At 47.7% G+C, this 20046-nt stretch overlaps 1 protein-coding gene across 1 annotated transcript in view; it reads right to left on the minus strand.

Moving 5' to 3' along the window:
* The window catches only part of BCAP31 (B cell receptor associated protein 31), a 113757-nt gene that overhangs the window by 40756 nt on the left and 52955 nt on the right, over positions 1-20046 (minus strand). The window contains exon 4 of the mRNA XM_029609305.1: positions 1701-1845. Coding sequence (XP_029465165.1) covers positions 1701-1845 — 145 coding nt within the window. The remainder of the gene's footprint in view (positions 1-1700; positions 1846-20046) is intronic.

Raw genomic sequence — 20046 nt, forward strand, 5'->3', positions numbered from 1 at the left:
CGGCTATTTTAGAAGGGTTTATGCGCTACGGGGATCGGAGTTCTGCTATCATGCGACTGCTGCCATACGCTGCGCAACAGCGCCCCTCTTCGATTAGTTTTAAATGTGCCATATGCTAACTTCATGGAATGCCCCCTAATCCTATTATCTGAAAGAGTAAATAACCGATTCACATCTACCTGTTTTAGACCTCATGATTTTAAACACCTCTATCATATCCCCCCTCAGTCGTCTCTTCTCCAAGCTGAAAAGTCCTAACCTCTTTAGTCTTTCCTCATAGGGGAACTGTCCCATCCCCTTTATCATTTTGGTCGCCCTTCTCTGTACCTCTGTTGGGTAATTGAGGAGAGCCGAGAGGAATCGGGTAAGTGAGAGGCAGAGTGGAAGATAGGGAGGACGAAGCAGCAGGGTGCAGGGTTCTCAAGGAATGGAAAGTGTAGTCAACTTCTAGGAAACAAATGTTTAACAGTATTACTGGCATTTTATATGCCACACCCCTGGGAAGTGTCCCTTCCTTTCAGGTCGATACAGTACAGTACGCTCCGGAGCGCACTGTCAGCCTGCTCTGGACGCGTGTTTTCCCTTACCCCTTATTCAGTAAGGGGAGGAAAACACGTGGCCCACCCGCGTTACCTAATAGCGCCCTCAACATGCAAATGCATGTTGATGGCCCTATTAGGTATGCGCGCGGGATCCAGTAAGTAAAATGTGCAGCCAAGCCGCACATTTTACTCTAAGAAATTAGCGCTGACCCAAAGGTCTGCGCTAATTTCTTCCGGCGCCAGGAAAGTGCACAGAAAAGCAGTAAAAACTGCTTTTCTGTGCACCCTCCGACTTAATATCATAGCGATATTAAGTCGGAGGTCCCCAAAAGTAAAAAAAAGTAAAAAAAAAAAAAAAAAAATTATTTGAATTCGGCCCGCGGCTGTCGGGCCGAAAACCGGACGCTCAATTTTGCCGGCGTCCAGTTTCTGAGCCCGTGGCTGTCAGCGGGCTCGAGAACAGACGCCGGCAAAATTGAGCGTCGGCTGTCAAACCCGCTGACAGCCGCCGCTCCAGGCCAAAAGGAGGCGCTAGGGACGCGCTAGTGTCCCTAGCGCCTCCTTTCCCTCGTTTGCACCGCGTCGCCTAATTTGCATGCTGGAGCATACTGGATAGCACGCACCGGCGAAGGGCCGGTGCGTGCGCCGGGAGAGCGGGCGTTCATCCGCTCTCCCGCGGTTTTACAGTATCGGGCTGTTTCTTAGTATTTCAAATCAAAAGGTGAGATATGCCCCCCAGTCCTCAGCAAACTGGCCCTCTTGATTTAAAGTTTCTTATGTGGTGCTTCTCTTGAAAAGTTTGGGGACTCCTGCTCTACAGCACACAGAATTCTCCATATACAGCTGCATTCTCCAGGGTAGTGCATCTATCACGTGGCATAAGGACAAACAAAAGCTTCTCCAGCTGCCAAGCAGTCCCATTAACAACCCCCACTACCTACCTTTATCTCAGGCTAAGTTGGCTTGAGTTTGCCTTTCAAACAGCTAGAAAATGATCTACACTGAAAAATAGGGTCAGGGAGCCCCATCTAGTGGAGAAAACTCAGAATCTGTTTCCGGCCATAGCCTGGCTGATGGAGTTATTTCGATGCAGAAATGACAAGGCAGGTAAAGATGAAAAGGACAAAAGCATTACTAAACAGAAGGGTTATTACTCACAAAGACAGCAGCAGGGAAAAGCCAGCGATGTAAAGGTTGCGCTGGGCCCGAAAGAGCTTCATGTGAAGATGTTCCACAGCCACAGGATTGTTCTGCAGGTTGACCTGTTCACTGACATTGTATTTCTGGATTTCACGGAAAGCATCTATGGGGAGGTGGGGAAGAGAAAAAAAAACGCATTTCAAATTTATTTATTATTATTTATTTATAGTCTCTTCTATACCGATAGCCGTTCGCACATCGTATCGGTTTACATAAAACAAATAACTTTTGGGCAGGGCCCTTACAAGTAACAGCCGAATACAATTAACAGGAAGTATGGATAATACTGATAAGCATAACAATATATTAATATATACAACTATAATATAATAACAATGTACAGGATCCAGCATTTATAAAGCATTCTTAGTCAACAATTCGGAGGAGAAGGTAACAAGATTGAATTGTAACAGGATTGAAAGTTAAAAAAACCACCCCCTAATTTGCACACAGCGCGGAGCAGGAAATACCTATTGAACCTGAATTGTAACTCATTTAGAGGTTGGGTTTGAAAAAGGCGAGTAATCAAATCCTAAATTAAAATGTTCTTTTGAATAAAAATAAGTGAAATTAACTCTTACCCGTTACTTTCTTTTCCTCTAGCTCAGCCAGACCAATCCAGACTTATGGGTTATGCTCACCGACAAGCAGATGGAGACAGACTAACAGGCATGCTGAACATCACTCCTTATTGGCTTCTATGCTGAACTTACCCTGCCAGCATATTTTGCAAAGGCTAAGGAAACTTTAACAACCAACTCTCACACTCAGACCCAGAGGGCAACCAGGAGCAACTGGAGCAAGCAACTAACCAAACCTCAGAACTGTAGGAAGATTAGAAATGAACTAAAATGCCAGTGGAACTTCTTTCAACAAGAACAACCTGGTTTGCTCTTCTCTCGTCTCTAGAAAATACTATGAAATGAACTATCAGGGGGAAAAAAAGGGAGGCGGAGGGGTTGCTGTCCTGGATTGGTCTGGCTGGACTCAAGGAAAGAAAATTAACAGGTAATAACTAAAATTTCACCTTCCTTATCTTCCAGCCAGATTAGTCCAGATGTATGGCTACCTTACCGTCAATTGAGATACTGCCAACTCCACTCTCAAAACTTTAGAACTGAAGGAAGCCTCCTCTCTAGCATGCACATCTAAAGAGTAATGCTTTATGAAGGAATACAGACGCGACCAGCTTGTCACCTTGCAAATCTCCACCGGCAAAATCAAACTTTTGTCCATGTAGCAGCCTGTGCCCTGAAAAAATAAACTTTTAACTTGTGGGCAAAACATGGTCGAATCCACATATGCCAACCTGATCACTTCGTTTAGTCACTGTGCTAACAGGGCCTTAGAAGCCACCATGCCTTTATGACCCCGGAAGAAATCAAAATGATCAGACTTTCTGAAATTGTTAGTAACCTTCAGGTATCTCAAAAAGAATTGACATCTAACAGGTGAAGCATGGAAAATTCTTCCCCACAAGATTCCCTTTGAAAGGAGGGAAGACATACCACCTCATAAAGGTGAAAGGAAGACACCATCATTGAAAAAAATGAGGGTAGTGTACGAATATTCACCAAATTGTTAGTAAAGATCAAGAGTAGTTTCTTGCCTAACAGTGCTTGCAATTCCAAAACTCTCCTCACTGTGTATAATGCCACCAAGAACACAGCCCTAAGAGTCAGCAATTTAATAGAAATACCCTACACAAAGGCTCAAAGGGAGAACTTGCAAAGGCGGCCAATCCCAAGTTGGCACAGGATTTCTAATTGGCAGTCTATTATGTTTGACTCCCTTAAGAAAGCAAGACACATCCGGATGGGAAAACTGTGGTCAGCCCAACAGATGTGAATCGGTTATTTACACTTTCGAATAATAGGAGGACTAGGGTGCATTCCATGAAGTTAGCAAGTAGCACATTTAAGACTAATCAGAGAAAATTCTCTCACTCAATGCACAATAAAGCTCTGGAATTTGTTGCCAGAGGATGTGGTTAGTGCAGTTAGTGTAGCTGGGTTCAAAAAAAGGTTTGGATAAGTTCTTGGAGAAGTCCATTAACGGCTATTAATCAAGTTTACTTAGGGAATAGCCACTGCTATTAATTGCATCAGTAGCATGGGATCTTCTTAGTGTTTGGGTAATTGCCAGGTTCTTGTGGCCTGGTTTGGCCTCTGTTGGAAACAGGATGCTGGGCTTGATGGACCCTTGGTCTGACCCAGCATGGCAATTTCTTATGTTCTTATACTAGTGAAAGTACTTGATTAAAAATATGATTAAAATGACAGTAGTCTAACTTCTACCCATGAGATCTCCTGAGCCCTAGTGGATTGAGCTCTAACTTGAGAAGATAATGGCTTTCCAGGCTCCCGTGACACCTCCTTAATCCAGTGAGCTATGATAGCCCGTGAAGCTGGTTCGCCCTGCTTCCTTCAACAGTGAAGGACAAACAGGCGGTCCCATCTTTCAGACAGGTTCTGAGACTTCCAGATACCACACTAGGAGTCTCACGACATCCACGACGGAGACGACTATATTCCTCCGTGGCCTTTAAGTTTATCCAGGGATGGCAACGAAATGGACTGATTCAAATGAAACTCCAATACTACCTTGGGCAAGAAGGATGGAACTGTGCATAGCTGCAACACCCCTTGAGTCATCTGGAGGAACAGCTTCCAGCACAATGCCTGCAGTTCAGAGATGTGATGTGCCGAGCATATAACCACCAGGAACACTGTTTTTAAAAGTCAATAGACACAAGGAAAGTCTGCACAGTGGTCGAAAGGAAGGACCCGCCAAAAAAATCCAATACTAAATTAAGATTCCTCAAGGGAACTGGCCACCGTAAGCGAGGCCAAAGGTGCTTTGCTTCCTTCAGAAAACAGTTCACGTCAGGATGAGCCGACAGGGAGGCCCCATTCACCTCACCCCTGAAACAGGAGAGCGCTGCTACTGCACCTTCAAGGAGGGAAGGGCCAAACCTTTATTCAAGCTGTCCTGCAAAATTCCAGAATAAGTGGTATTTTGACCATCCCGGGGGGGGGGGGGGGGGGGTAGGGAGAGCATGCTCACCACGCCTCAAATACTCTCCAGACCCTCACATACACTAGGGATGTGGAGAACTTCCGAGCGTGGAGTAAGGTGACAATTACTGCTGCAGAATATCCTCGCTTTATCAAGCGAGCCCTCTCAAGGGCCAGCCTAAGACAGAACAGAGTTGAAACCTCATGAAGAACAGGTCCCTGCTGCAATAGGTCCGTGTGCGGTGGGAGGCACAAGGGGTACTCCACCAGGAGTCTCCGCATACCATGAACGCTTGGGCCAATCTGGAGCCACTAATGGGATTATTCCCCCCTCTGGTGTTTGATTCTGTAAATGACCTTGTCCAGTAGGTGCCAGGGAGGGAAGGCACATAGCAACTCGTCTTCCAGTCAGATCTGGAAGAAAGCGTCTATTCCCAGGGACAACGGATCTCTTCTGCGACTGAAGAAGCAAGGAACCTTCATATTGTGAGATGTGGCCAGCAGGTCAAATGATGGGAGGCCCCAGCAATCTATCATCAGCTAAAAAGCTTTGGTCAACAACCCCCACTCTCCTGGATACAGACTGTTTAGAAAGTCTGCTCTGATGTTGTCTTTTCCTGTGATATGGGAGGCTGAGATTATCTGTAGATGTACTTCCACTCACTCCATAAAGAGGTCTATCTTCTGTGACACCTGCTGATTCTTGGATCTTCCCTGGCGGTTGATGTAGGCTACCGTCATTACATGCTCAGACATCACACAGACCACTTGACCCTGGAGTAAGCACACCAATCTGACTACCTGGGCTTCTGGGCGATTGATGTTCCAGAGGGCCTCCTCTTCCGTCCAACGCCCCTGGGCCATCAGCTCCTGACAGTGAGCTTCCCAGCCTGGAGACTCGCATCTGTCGTGAAAACCAGCCAGTTCGGGTGGGGACGGGACAGGGACACACCCCTGCTCAGATGAGCTTCCTGCAACCACCAATGGAGGCGAGAACAGACTTCCATTGGTAAGTGGAAATGAACTGTAGTCTTGAGACCGTGGGTTCCAATGTGATAGCAGAGAGCGTTGAAGTGAAGTGGTCGCATGTGTGCCCTCACCTACAGTACTATTTCCACGGTTGCCGTCAAACAGAGGACTTTCAGATAGCTTCACACTGTTGGGCATATCGTGTTCAACTGATGCACCTGGTACATCAATTTCTATATCCGTTTGGTCAGAAGAAAGATCTTGCCCTGCTTTGTGTCGAATCGGACTCTCAGAGTGGGAGTCCGATTCGACACCAGGCAGGAGTGGGAAGGCTTAAGGCTGCTCTTGGCCAGGTTTACTACCCGGGTTCCTGTAACAAGGAGATCACCTTGATGATCACCAGGAGGCTCTCTTCCATTGACTTGGCCCCAGATCAGCCAATCATCCAAATGTGTGCACCAGGATCCCATCTTTCCTCAACGCTGCTACCACGACCACCATAATCTTGGAAGATGTTCTGGGGGCAGTGGCTAGGCCAAAGGGCAGCACGTGAAACTGATCATGTCGATCCAGTATCGACAAACATTGGAAACATTGGTGTTCTTGTTGGATTGGAATATGTAGGTAGGCCTCGGATAGGTCTAGGGAGGTTAGGAACTCTCCCAACTGTACAGCCATTATCATGGAGCATAAGGTCTCCATGCAAAAATAAGTCACTCGTAGGTGACGTTGACACTTGAGGTCCAAGATGGGACAAAAGGAAACTTCCTTCTTGGGTATGACAAAATAAATGGAACAATGCCCCATATTTTCCTGGGGCATAGGTAATTACAGCCCTCATCCTGAGGAGCCTTAGAAGTGTAATCTCTACTACCTGCTTCTTGTGATGGTAGTGGCAAGGAGGCGTCATGAATATGTCCCGAATTGGGCCAGGGGAAAAAGCATACCCAAAGATTGTCTTCCGGCTACTCCTGCTCGAGAACATAGATACCAAAGGACTTCAGATCTCCCCTAAGAATGAAAAATGGGAGGAACCTTTGCACTGTGTGATGTCGCCAGCAAGTCTATAAACTCTAGGCCCCAGCAGCCCACTATGAGCTGGAATACTTCGTTCAACAATGTAGAGATTACTTACCTGATAATCTCGTTTTCCTTAGTGTATGCAAATGGACTCAAAACAAATGGGTATAGTGTGCTCGTGCTAGCAGTTGGAGACGGATCTGACGTCAGCACGGGTACATATACCCCCACAGGAAGTGCCGCAAATCAGTAATCTCCTTGCAAAAGCTGTAGCTGACCGATCAATTAAATGAACAGGATTACCCTGACCGCTTGATAGTAGCTGGAGACCGCCAGCGATCACAACCGAAAGGCGTCTACACCCAGCAGGGTGGATGGCCTATTATAAGAAAAACATGGCTTACCTTGAGTCGGTGAATCCCCATGTATACCGGCAGCCGGGCGGGATGCTGAGTCCATCTGCATACACTAAGGAAAACGAGATTATCAGGTAAGTAATCTCTACATTTCCTAGCGTGTAGCAGATGGACTCAAAACAAATGGGATGTAAAAATAATGCTATTCCCGGACTGGGCAGGAGGCTGCCCGAGGACCGTGTAGGATTGCCCTCGCAAATGCTATGTCCTCCCTGGCCTGGACGTCCAGACGGTAGAATCTGGAGAAGGTATGGAGGGAGGACCACGTCGCCGCTTTACATATCTCTGCAGGCGACAGCAGCTTAGCTTCTGCCCAAGAGGCCGATTGTGCTCTGGTAGAATGAGCCTTGACCTGTAGAGGCGGTGGTTTTCCCGCCTCTAAGTAGGCTGCCTTGATAACTTCTTTAATCCAGCGGGCGATGGTTGGCCGTGAGGCCGCTTCCCCTTGCTTCTTCCCGCTGTGCAAGACGAACAGGTGGTCCGTCTTTCGTACTGCTTCTGACATTTCCAGGTATCTGGACAGCAGTCTGCCAATGTCGAGATGGCGTAGTATTCGATCTTCCTCAGACTTCTTCAAACCTTCCGTGGTAGGCAAGGATATGGTTTGGTTGAGGTGAAAGTGTGAGACCACCTTGGGTAAAAAGGATGGCACTGTGCGAAGATGGATAGCCTCTGGAGTGATTCTGAGAAATGGATCACGACAGGATAGTGCTTGTAGCTCTGAGATGCGGTGTGCTGAACACACAGCCAGCAAGAACACCATCTTCAAGGTTAACAAACGGAGGGACAGACCTCGAAGGGGCCTGAAAGCTGATCCCGCCAAAAATTCCAATACTAGGTTGAGATTCCACAAGGGCACTGGCCACTTCAGTGGCGGGCGAATGCGTTTGACTCCTTTCAGGAAACGTGAGACGTCTGGGTGTTTGGCAATGGTGTTGCCGTCACTCCTGGGACCGTAGCAAGACAGCGCTGCTACCTGAACCTTGATGGAGCTGAGGGACAGACCCTTCTGAAGTCCATCATGATAGGAATCTTAGCGGCTTGCGAGTTGGTGCCGTGAGAGTCGCACCAGGTTTCAAAAACTCTCCAGATCCTGATATATGTTAGGGATGTGGAGAACTTGCGTGCTCGGAGGAGTGTATCTATAAGCGGTTCCGAGTATCCCCTTTTCTTCAGTCTAGCCCTCTCAATGGCCAGACCGTAAGAGAGAATTGAGCCGGAACCTCGTGGAGGATGGGACCTTGCCGCAGCAGGTCCCTGTAGTGAGGCAGAGGTAGAGGGTTCCCTGCCAGTGGTCTTCTCATGTCTGCGCACCAGGGTCTTCTTGGCCAGTCTGGGGCCACTAGAAGAATTAGGCCTCTGTGTCGCTGAATCCTGTGTACAATGGCGCCCAGCAGGGGCCATGGAGGAAAGGCGTATAGTAGGATCCCTTGAGGCCACGGCTGTACCAGGGCATTGATCCCCTGAGCCCGAGGATCCCGCCTGCGGCTGAAATATCTGGGTACTTGGGCATTGGCCCTGTCCGCTAAGAGGTCCATGGCTGGCGTCCCCCACAATTATCTGAAAAGCTGTGGGTGACAGCTGCCACTCCCCCGGATTTAGGCTCTCTGCTGAGGAAGTCTGCCTTCGTATTGTCCTTCCCGGCAATGTGGACGGCGGAGATGTCCTGGAGATTTGCTTCTGCCCAAATCATCAGGGGAGCTATTTCCAGGGACACTTGTTGGCTTCTGGTTCCGCCCTGACGAATGATGTATGCCACCATGGTGGCGTTGTCAGACATCACTCTGACCACTCTGTCGCGAAGTCTGTGGGCAAATAGCAGGCACGCTAGCCTGACTGCCCGTGCCTCTAGTCGGTTGATGTTCCACCTTGACTCTTCTCTGGTCCACTGCCCTTGGGCGGTGAGTTCCTCGCAGTGAGCTCCCCATCCGTTCAGGCTGGCATCTGTGGTGAGCAGAATCCAGGTTGGGGAGGACATTCTTGACCCCCGGCTCATGTGGCCGGGCTGCAATCACCATCGTAGCTGATACCGTACTGTGGCTGGTAGAGGTAGGCGGACGGTGTAGTTCTCTGATCGTGGGCTCCATCGGGATAGAAGGGCGCGTTGCAACGGTCTCATATGAGCCCACGCCCAGGGCACCACTTCCAGAGTGGATGCCATGAGGCCGAGGACCTGAAGGTAATCTCGAGCCGTGGGCCGGCTGGCGCTCCGCAGGGCCTGCACATGACTCTGGAGTTTTGATTTCCTCTTGGAGGTCAGGCTGACCTTGTCTGCTTGGGTGTCGAATTGGACCCCTAAGTATTCCAGCGACTGGGACGGCTGTAGGGAGCTCTTGTTTAAGTTGACTACCCATCCAAGGCTCTCCAGAAGAGCTATAACTCTGTTGGTTGCCCGGTGGCTCTCCTCCGGTGACTTTGCCCTGATCAGCCAATCGTCCAGGTAGGGATGGACGAGAATTCCTTCCTTCCTGAGTGCCGCTGCCACTACTATTACCTTGGTAAAGATCCGCGGCGCGGTGGCTAACCCGAAGGGCAAAGCTCGGAACTGGAAGTGCTTATTCAGGACTTTGAAGCGTAAATAGCGCTGGTGATCCCGATGGATTGGGATATGCAGATAGGCTTCCGACAGATCTAGGGAGGTGAGAAACTCCCCTGGCTGTACCGAATTCTTGACCGACCGTAGAGTTTCCATGCGAAAGCTGGGGACCCGTAGGTGTTGGTTGACTGACTTGAGGTCCAGGACGGGCCTGAAAGTGCCCTCCTTCTTGGGTACTATGAAATAAATGGAGTAATGCCCAGAGTTTACCTCTCCCGCAGGTACTGGGATCATGGCTTTTAGGGCCAGGAGCCTCTGTAAGGTCACTTCTAGTGCAGCTGCCTTGAGCGGTGAACAAGGAGATTCCACAAACGTGTTCGGCGGAAGCCGAAAGAAATCCAGGTAATATCCCTCTCGGATGATGGCGAGGACTCACTGGTCCGAAGTAATCTCGACCCACCTGCGGTAGAAGAGGGTTAGCCTGCCCCCTATGGCTACTACCCCCGGATGGGTCGGCTGATTGTCAATGTGGGTTGCAGCCAGGACCGGAACCCGAGCCGGTTCTCTTCTTGTTATGCTTAGTCCGAAAGGATGGTTCCTGGCCTGGGAACGAGGTGCTCGATAGCGAGTCCTGTAAGGGTTGAAGCGCTGCGAATTTCTACCTCTAGATGGTCTAGAAAAAGAATGCTGGCTCCTCCTCGCCCTTTCTTCTGGTAGACGGGGTAATGGGGAGGCACCCCATTTAGTAGCCCAGCTATCGAGATCGCTGCCGAACAGTAAGGAACCATTAAAGGGCATTCTTGTGAGTCGTGTCTTGGAGGACGAGTTGGCCGCCCAATGACGTAGCCAAAGCTGCCTCCTGGCTGCCACTGAAGAGGAGACTCCCTTGGCTGCTGTACGAACGAGGTCGGAGGCTGCGTCAGTGAGAAATGCGAGAGCTGTTTCTTGCCTGTGATAAACAGGAGCGCGTCACCACGGTGCAGCATGTCGCGATTCGTAGGGACATGGCTGCTACCTCAAATGCTTGTTTCAGAATGGTGTCCATGCGTTGGTCATGCGAATCCTTGAGGGCCGCTCCCCCCTCAACCGGAATGGTGGTGTGCTTCACTATTGCATTAACAATGGCGTCTACCCTGGGGCACGCCAATAGCTCCTTGGATGCCGGATCCAGAGGGTACATGCCTGCCAAGGCTAGACCCCCTTTAAATGAGGCCTCCGGTGCCTTCCATTCTAGATCGATTAGCTGCTCTGCTGCCTGTAGGAGGGGAAAATGGTGAGCCGGTTGGTGCAGGCCCTCCAATAGGGGGTTCATTTTAGGGCCCCCTGGGGTATCCAGGCCCGGAATGGCCAGCTCCAATTGGCATTGCGAGACAGGCCGGAAAGATCCTCTTTCTGAAAGAAACGCTTCATGGTCCGATATGGCTCTATCTCTGAGGGAAGTTCACCCTCCTCGGGGGGCTCTTCACTGTCCTGGGAGCAATCCGAATCCCCATAAGCGGGGCTGTCGGGTGGTGAGAGGCTGCGCCTAGGTCTCGAGGGTCCAGGGACCGGATCAACCGGGACGGAAAGACCCATTCGAGGAGCTGACTGCATCTGGACAAAGGCGTGAATCCCTTTGAATAATTCCACCCAGGAAAGCGAAGCCGGATCTGGCCGTAGGGGCACCAGGTCTCTCGGGTTTCCTGGTTGCTCGCCGCGGCCCGCTAAGTCCGGTGTGCTCCCTGAGGAACCGCTGGGCTGGGGCCGGTCCTGTCCTGTCCTGGGACTCCCATGGCCTCTTCACATTGGGCACATAGTGAGTCTGCTTCCTCGCTCTGTGTGGCTCTGAGGTTGCATGAGGCTTAGAACTTTCATGCCAGATTCTGGAGGTGCCGGCTCTGCGGCCGCATGGGTTCTCCTCCATTCGTCTGAAATTCGGTATCGCCCAAAGATGTGTGCTTAAGAAGTGCGCGTAACAGCATGCGCCTAGAACGGGCAGTATAGAGATGGGCGGCTTATCAACGTGCGCCTATCCACGGGCGGCTTATCAACGTGCGCACGACATGCGCCTATCGCAGGCGCTTGCTTAGCAACGTGCACTCAACGGCTTGAAAGAAGTAGTAGTAGGCAGGCAAAAAATGGCGACCTCCTTGGCGCGCTGCCTCGTAGGCAGGCCCAGCGAATCCACACTTCCTCGGAGACCAAGTAAAGATATACGCCTTACCTTGTCTTTGGCGCTTCCCGGCTGCGACCCAGGCGGTCTCCGGCTGCGGGGGGAGATTACCTTCAACCGCCGCGCATAAGGAAGTGCGCCCGCTGCCTCTAGGCCGCTCCCGAACCCGTCTCGCTCGGGGGCCAAGTCCACGCCGGGACCGAGGCTGCCTCCAGGCCGCACCCGAACTCGTCTCGCTCGGGGGCCAAGCCGCGCCCGAGCCCTTCTCACTCGAGGGCTAGGTCCCTCCCACGAACCGGCCACCGGACCGAGGCTCTTACCTCCGAGGGACCACGGAAGTCAGCTCGGGAAACTCAACTGGGTGAGTGACCGCCTTTCAGGTATCACCGCAGGAGTGCGGGGCTTGACTTCAATAGGTTTCTTCTAGGAATTTAGTCGTTAGAATTTGGAAACACGCTCAGCGAGCGTGAGGTAGCTCCAAACTGCTTTGGAGACGGAAATTACTGATTTGCGGCACTTCCTGTGGGGGTATATGTACCCGTGCTGGCGTCAGATCCATCTCCAACTGCTAGCACGAGCACACTATACCCATTTGTTTTGAGTCCATCTGCTACATGCTAGGAAATTCCTATTTTCCTGGATTCAGACTCTGCTCGGAAAAAAAAAAAAAAAAAAAAAAAAAAAAAAAAGGCTCTTACATTGTGTCTTCCCGCAATGTACAAGGCAGAGATTTCCTGAAGACATACTTCCGCCCATTCCAAGAGCTGGACTACTTCCTGCGACACTTGCTGGCTCTTGGTGCCTTCCTGGCAATTGACGTAAGCACTGTCGCAGTGTCTGACATTACTCAGAACACTTGACCTTGGCAGGAGTCAATGAACCACAAGCATGCCAACCGAATGGCACATGGTTCCGGACAGATGCTCCAGAGAGACTCCTTTGCAGTCCAGCACCCCTGTAGCATCAACTCCTGACAGTAAACCTCCCAACCCTGGAGGCTCGCATCAGTTGTGAGTACCAGGCAGTCTGGTGTTAAGGAAACTTCCTTCCTTAGATCATCTGCTTTCAAGCACCATTGCTTTTGGATGCTAAACTTTACCAGTAAGTGAAGCTGTATTGAGAAGTCCTAAGACTGTGGACTTCATCATGAAAGAAGTGGTGCTGAAGAGGACTCATTTGCACCCTTGCTCACAGAACCACTTCTAGGATGGCTACTATCAACCAAACACCTGCAGGTAAGACCATACCGCCAACAGTGGAGTAAGTATGCACTCAGCCTGAATCGCGCGCCAGGCGTCGCGCGCACGAAGGAGCGCAACAAAGGGGCCCGCCCCTTCGTGCAATCCAGAAGTGACCACCAAGGACTCCTTACACCAGGATACAAAAAAAAAACAAACAAAAACTTAAAATTTAACCAAAACCTGTTTTTCATTATGCCTGCTCTCCCGCTTACCTTAATCCTGAACTCTTTATCCTTCAAACTGATTAATCCTGCCTCCAGACCATCATTTCTCCTTAATCCTATTTCATTTTGCTACTGTACCTCCTAACATTATTCCCAGGACATTCATACATCCTCACCCACCCTCAACAGCCATAACCCCCCTGCAATTTTAGTCCCCCCTACAGCAGTACACCCACCCAGGCCAGCCTAAACACTGAACATAGTGCCTCTCCCTCAGTACCCCTGTCCTGTTCTGCTCCCTCAATCCCCCCCATTATGGCCACCTTTCCCATATACAAACTTCGATACAATACCCGCAGAAACACAGCACCCCACCACCCTATAATACACCGTCAACACAACTCGCTCCTCCCAATCATGCTCACTCCACTCACACAATTCCTAGGCATTTCTACCATCGCAATACTTCTGATCAACGCACAATCCCTAACGAAAAAAAACCCTCATCTTAAATGATCTCCTCCTCGATAAACAACCTGATCTATGCGCCATCACAGAGACATGGTTAAAGGACACTGACTCGGTCCTTCTCAATGAACTTCCCAACACTGAATATGACCATCCACTCAATCCCCAGACCCAAAAAAAAGAGGTGGGGGTCTACTCCTAGCAGCTAAAAAACACCTTAAGCTTAAACAAATCCCAATCACCCTCCCTAGCAAGTACGAAGTGGGATTATTCAAGTCGCCCAGCCTCCAAATATGCCTAATATACACACCACCTGGCATACTAGATTCCGACATTTCACCCATCATTGAATGCATTGCAACAAATATCTCCAGAGACATTCCTGCCATAATTCTTGGAGACTTCAACCTCCATATCGACTCACTCCCCCTCTCTCACAGCTGCGAAGCCTTCCTATCTGCACTCAACGCAATCGACCTGCATCAAATCATAACAAGCCCCACGCACAAAGCTGGCCACTCCCTCAACCTTATCTTTATGAATTCCCTCCTCCTCCCACAACACACTACCTACACCCCCGTGCCCTGGTCAGACCACTTCCTTATCAAAACTTCATGCACAATCAATCACATCCCTAAGCCACCAAACACAAAAACCACCATACAATACAGGAAATCCTATCCCAGAGATGACCTTATTGATGCCCTCACCGACAACCTCAAAAACGTAGACCTCTCGGATTCCCAAACAGCCATCACCTCATGGAACCACATCACCAAAGACACAGCTGACAAACTTTGCCCCCTAATAACTAAAGAGATCCAACCCTCTACAAAAACAAAACCATGGTACACTTCCGAACTAAAACTACAAAACCACAAGCTCAGAACACAAGAAAAAATATGGCGCAAAGACCCTTCTACTAAGCAACTTGCCATATACAAGACCCTACTGCATGACTACAGAGCCAACTCTCAAAGCCAAACGCGACTACTACACCACCAAAATTCACAACTATCAATTCAACCCAAAAGCCCTCTTCTCTATAATTTCTAACCTCACCAAAACAGCTCCCAAGACACCCACATGTGAAGACCCCAGCACCAAATGCAACCAGCTTGCTCAATATTTCCACAACAAAATCTCTACCCTTGCCTCGCGCTTTCCCCTTACCCCATCACCTAACAAATTCACCCCCAAAAAAATAGATCACAAAATGGATGCATTCGAAAATACCTCCTCCTCTGAAATATCTGCCATACTCAAGAAAATGCGACCCGCTACACACCCCTGACACGATCCCCTCCAAAATCCTGCTGATCATCCCAGATAGCATCTCCCAACCGCTAGCTGATATTATCAACACCTCCATGTCCATCGGAGATGTTCCTTCCCAGCTCAAATTAGCCATAGTAAAACCTATCCTTGAGAAACCGAAACTAGACCCCTCCGATTTATCAAACTACCGACCCATCTCCAATCTCCCCTTCGTTGCCAAAGTCCTTGAAAAAACAGTTAATACCCAACTGGCAAACTACTTAGACCAGCACCAGATTCTCTTTCCATCACAACACGGCTTCAGAAAGCACTTCAGTACTGAAACTTTACTACTCTCCCTCACCGACCTCGTCATCAGAGGCTTTGACAAAGGTCATACATTCATCCTTGCACTACTAGACATTTCCGCAGCCTTCGACACTATCAACCATTCTATATTACTCGACAGGCTAGCCGACATAGGCATCTCTGGGACCCCTCTTCGCTGGTTTAATTCATATATAAAGGACAGACACTGTAAGGTAAAGATTGAAAACCATGAATCCGAGCCAATCGACATCACAAGGGGTGTACCCCAGGGCTCCTCCTTATCATCCACACTCTTCAACATATACTTCCTCCCCCTATGCCAGCTACTCTCAAATCTCGGTCTCCCGCACTTCGTCTATGCCGATGATGTGCAAGTGCTCATCCCTATCACCAACTCCATCCCTAACGCCCTAAAAAGATGGGACAGTGCCCTCTCTTCCATCAGTCTACTCACTCAACTTAGCCCTAAATCCTAACAAGACGGAACTCATGATCATCTCACCACAAGCCATCATCCACGCACCCATACCCCCAGCCAATTCCCCCCACGTACCCATACCTTCAGCCAACTCCCCCCCTCTCCTCCAGTCCTCTCGCAACTTGTAAGAAACCTAGGTGTCACCCTTGACTCACAATTCAACCTACAGAAATTTATCTCCTCCACCATCAAAGACTGTTTATTCAAATTATACACCCTCAAAAAACTCAAACCTATTCTGCACCTCAATGACTTCAGAACAGCCCTACAAGCCCTTATTTTATCTAAAATAGACTATGCAAATGCCATGCTTTTAGTTCTCCCAAAGAACAACCTTGCCCCCCTGCAATTACTTCAAAATGCAGTTGCAAGGATATTAACTGGCACCTGCAGAAAAGAACACATCACGCCCATCCTCAAACAACTTCACTGGCTCCCCATCACAGCCAGAATTCAATTTAAAACCCTCACTCTTATCCACAAAGCCATCCAAAATCCAGACATGCTCTGGTTCTCAGAATCATTACACATACGTTCCTCTTCCAGACCCACCAGAGCACCCTACACCGCAAGCATTATCACACCCTCTCCCAAACTCTTCCGTCTAAAAACCACCAAGCAACGTGCGCTATCCCTAGCTGGACCATCCCTATGGAACTCTATGCCCACCCACCTTCGCCTTGAAACCTGCTCTAAGAAATTCAGGCAGAACCTCAAGACCTGGTTGTTCGCCCGAGCCTATTCATGAACCCCCTATTCTTTCCACTCCATCTTTCCTTACCCCACCTCCACCCCCACCCCTACCCCCCTAGGCCCCTTCGAATACCCAGTCTTTAACTCCATCCTCCTAATTTTCAAAGTACATTATCTATATTTATACTAACTATAATGTATGCTAATTATAATTGTATTTAAATATGTTTTATGTTAACCCATATGTACAGTATAACCCTGGTTTCCCAACCCTCTAATCCACCTCCCCTTCCTCCCCGCCCCCTCCCCTGTTCATTGTTTATTGTATCAGGTTCATTGTAAAGCCCTGTTGGCTATTTTATAGTTCTATGGAAACCGATGTGATGTTTTCCTAACGAATATCGGTATACAAAACCTTCAAAATAAATAAATAAATAAATAGGGTGGCTACTATCAACCAAACACCTGCAGTTAAGACCATACCGCCAACAGAGGAGTAAGTATGCACTCAGCCTGAGAGGGTATATCATATGAGTAAACTTACAGCATATAAAAGGAATATGATCATGGATTTTGAAATAAAAACCTTGGAACCCATTTATATGTGTTGGTTACAGAAGAAGCAACTTAAAAACCACGGTGTAAAATAAAACTAACTAACTAGGCTATGTAGAATTCTGATTTTTATTTGCTGTTCTTCCCCAACAGTGAGGGGTGGGGGCAAGCGTAGGGAGGGATGTAAGATATCCAATTATAAGAAAAGCAGCAACATTAATATTGCTTTTTACCTAATATACATACGAGTGTTTTATTCTTTGTAATTTATATTTGACTAATTAACAGATGTTTAAATAAATGTTTACTATGCTTGTCAAATCTAATGTCATTGGAACAGTTCATGTTGCGAACAACTGGTTTTGGTACTGGTATACAGATTGTATATGCAAAGATGTATGCATAATCGTTATTTGGGGGAGAGATTCTGCAGTTCAATTTTGAAGCCACAGAAAATACCTGGCTGCCACAATAGAAGATTTGGTCCATTCTTAGCTTGGAGCATATCAAATGATCATCCGCTAAAAAGGCTGACCCTGGCTCTATTTGCTCCAACTCATTTGCTGTAGTCTCTAAATTATCTAAATTTCTCCTACAAGTGCTCTTGCCACAATAGAGCTGCATGCTACCACTTGAAGCACCATATTAAGATGCCTCAAAGGCTTGCTTAAGTATAGATTCAATTTTTCCATCCTGGGCATCCTTGAGGGCTGCACCCCCTTCTATGGGAATAGTCGTACACTTTGTAACAGAACATAACAATGCATCCATCTTTGGAGACCTCAGTCATCTTTCTCAGAGGTGACTAAAAGATATAATTTTGCTAGCTCCCATCCTCTTTTAAGACTGATCTCGGCAGATTCCAATTCTAAATCAAGACGATCTCACATGCTAGGAGAATTATCAGACTTTAATGGTAGATAAAGAGTATGATGGCTTGAATCTTTCAGATCTGGGATGGGAATGGTTAAAAGATCAAACAAGTATTACACTGCTGGGTTAGTAAGTTTAGCTTTATAACTTTTCACCATGGGGTATATTGCATCAAGCAGTTTCTACCTTTCCTTATGTTTTTAGAACATATCCTTTATTTTCTTCTATGAGGAAGGTGTTGTACTTTTTGGCATCCTGATAGGATGTTTCATGCTTGTTATCAGGATTTATACCTTTTGTAGGGAATTGCTCATTTGCTCCAGGACTTTATATGATTTTCTCTAGTTGATAAACTTTTGGAATTAAAGGGGTTTTTAATTTATATAATGTTGCCCAAGACAATTAAGGGATATATGTATACATAAGCTACCCAACACTCAATTTTTATGCGTATTTTCAAGCCAGACATATCTTTAGTTCGCAGCATCAGTTTCCCCACCTATTTCATGAAGGTTTCTTGCATAATCTGCTACATTCTGTAGGTTATGCAAAAAAGGAAAATTGGTTCTTACCTGCTAAATTTTCATTCCTGTAGTACCACAGATCAGTCCAGACTCCTGGGTTTTGCCTCCCTAACCAAAAGATTAGACAGAATGTTTCGCCGATACTATACAAAACTAATGTGCCACCTGCAGTCCCTCAGTATTGACCTGTACACAAGCCAAGTTGATAGCAACAGCCATTAAGAGATGTTTAAATGAATGCCAGTAATAGCAGTGGCTATTCTCTAAATCGACTTGATTAATAGCAGTTAGTGGAGGAGAAGTCCATTAACTGCTATTAATCAAACTGACTTATGGAATAGCCACTATTACTGGCATTAGAAACATGGGATATACTTTTTGGGTACTTGCCAGGTACTTGTAACCTGGATTGGCCACTGCTGAAAACAGAATGCTGGGCTTGATGGACCCTTGGTCTGACCCAGTATGGAAAAAAAATTCAACCATAAACCTCAAAGCAAACTCCCTCCCTCTCCAACAAGCTGAAGTTGCCCAAAAAAAAAAAAAAAAAAAAAGGAAAACTTGTTTCCAAAATTTAATATAAGTGATCAGCCTTAGACGCCTTACCTCCCTTCTTTGGGGCACTCCACAGTACAAAAAGGTGATCCGATCTACAAAATTAGTGACCTTTAGATATCTCAATAACGCACACCTCCCATCTAAGAGCCTAAGCTCCCCTGCATAAGGCATAGAGGAATCCAAATCCGGAAAAGCTGGAAGTTCCATAGTCTGACTAAAATGAAATACGGAGACTACCTTAGGCAGAAAAGATACCCCCGAATCGGACATCTGTAGGAAAGGATTGCAACACGACAGAGCCTAGAGCTCCGAAGTTCTCCTGGCTGAACAATAGCCACCAAGAAAACCACTTTAAAAGTCAAAACCTTAACCGCATCCTTCTTTAGTGGTTCAAACTGAGCCTCACAATCCTCTAAAGGACTAGCCAAGACAGATACATGTTTTGTACCTGTGGTACAAATTTTCAGTTCCTGAAAGAACCATAACACAGTCAGATGAATGGACAGAGAATGCCCTTGCACCTTACCCCCCCAGAGACAACCCAATGTCCCTACCTGGTCTCAGAGTTAAAGGACAGTCTCTTCCTATGGAAAAGCCAAAATACAAGACACTATAGCCTGAACAGGCTGAAGCTGTATGCCATCAACAGTAGACTAGATCTCAAAGACCTTTCCAAATTCACACACGTGTCAAGGATATAGAAGGTCACCTAGCTTGCAATAAGGTGGAAATAACTGCTTCAGAATATCCCCTCCATCTCAGTCATCTATCAGAAGCAAAGCCATGAGACACCTGACCCAAAAATATTGGGCCCTGGTGAAGAATCAGAAATCCAAACCTTAGCAGCCCAATGGCCATGTTGATCAGATCTGGAAAACACAGCTGACATGGCCATTCTGGAGTTACCAGGATCACACTGCCCGGATGTTTCTCTATTCATTGTAATCTCTTGTCCACGAGAGAGAAAACAAAGAAGAATCCTCAAGTCCACGGCAGCACCAGAACAACGATTTTTTCTGTACCGTGTTCACTTCGGTGGCTGTAAAATGGTGA

The sequence above is a fragment of the Rhinatrema bivittatum genome, chromosome 1 (assembly GCF_901001135.1).
Source record: "Rhinatrema bivittatum chromosome 1, aRhiBiv1.1, whole genome shotgun sequence".
Classification (NCBI taxonomy): Eukaryota; Metazoa; Chordata; class Amphibia; order Gymnophiona; family Rhinatrematidae; genus Rhinatrema; species Rhinatrema bivittatum.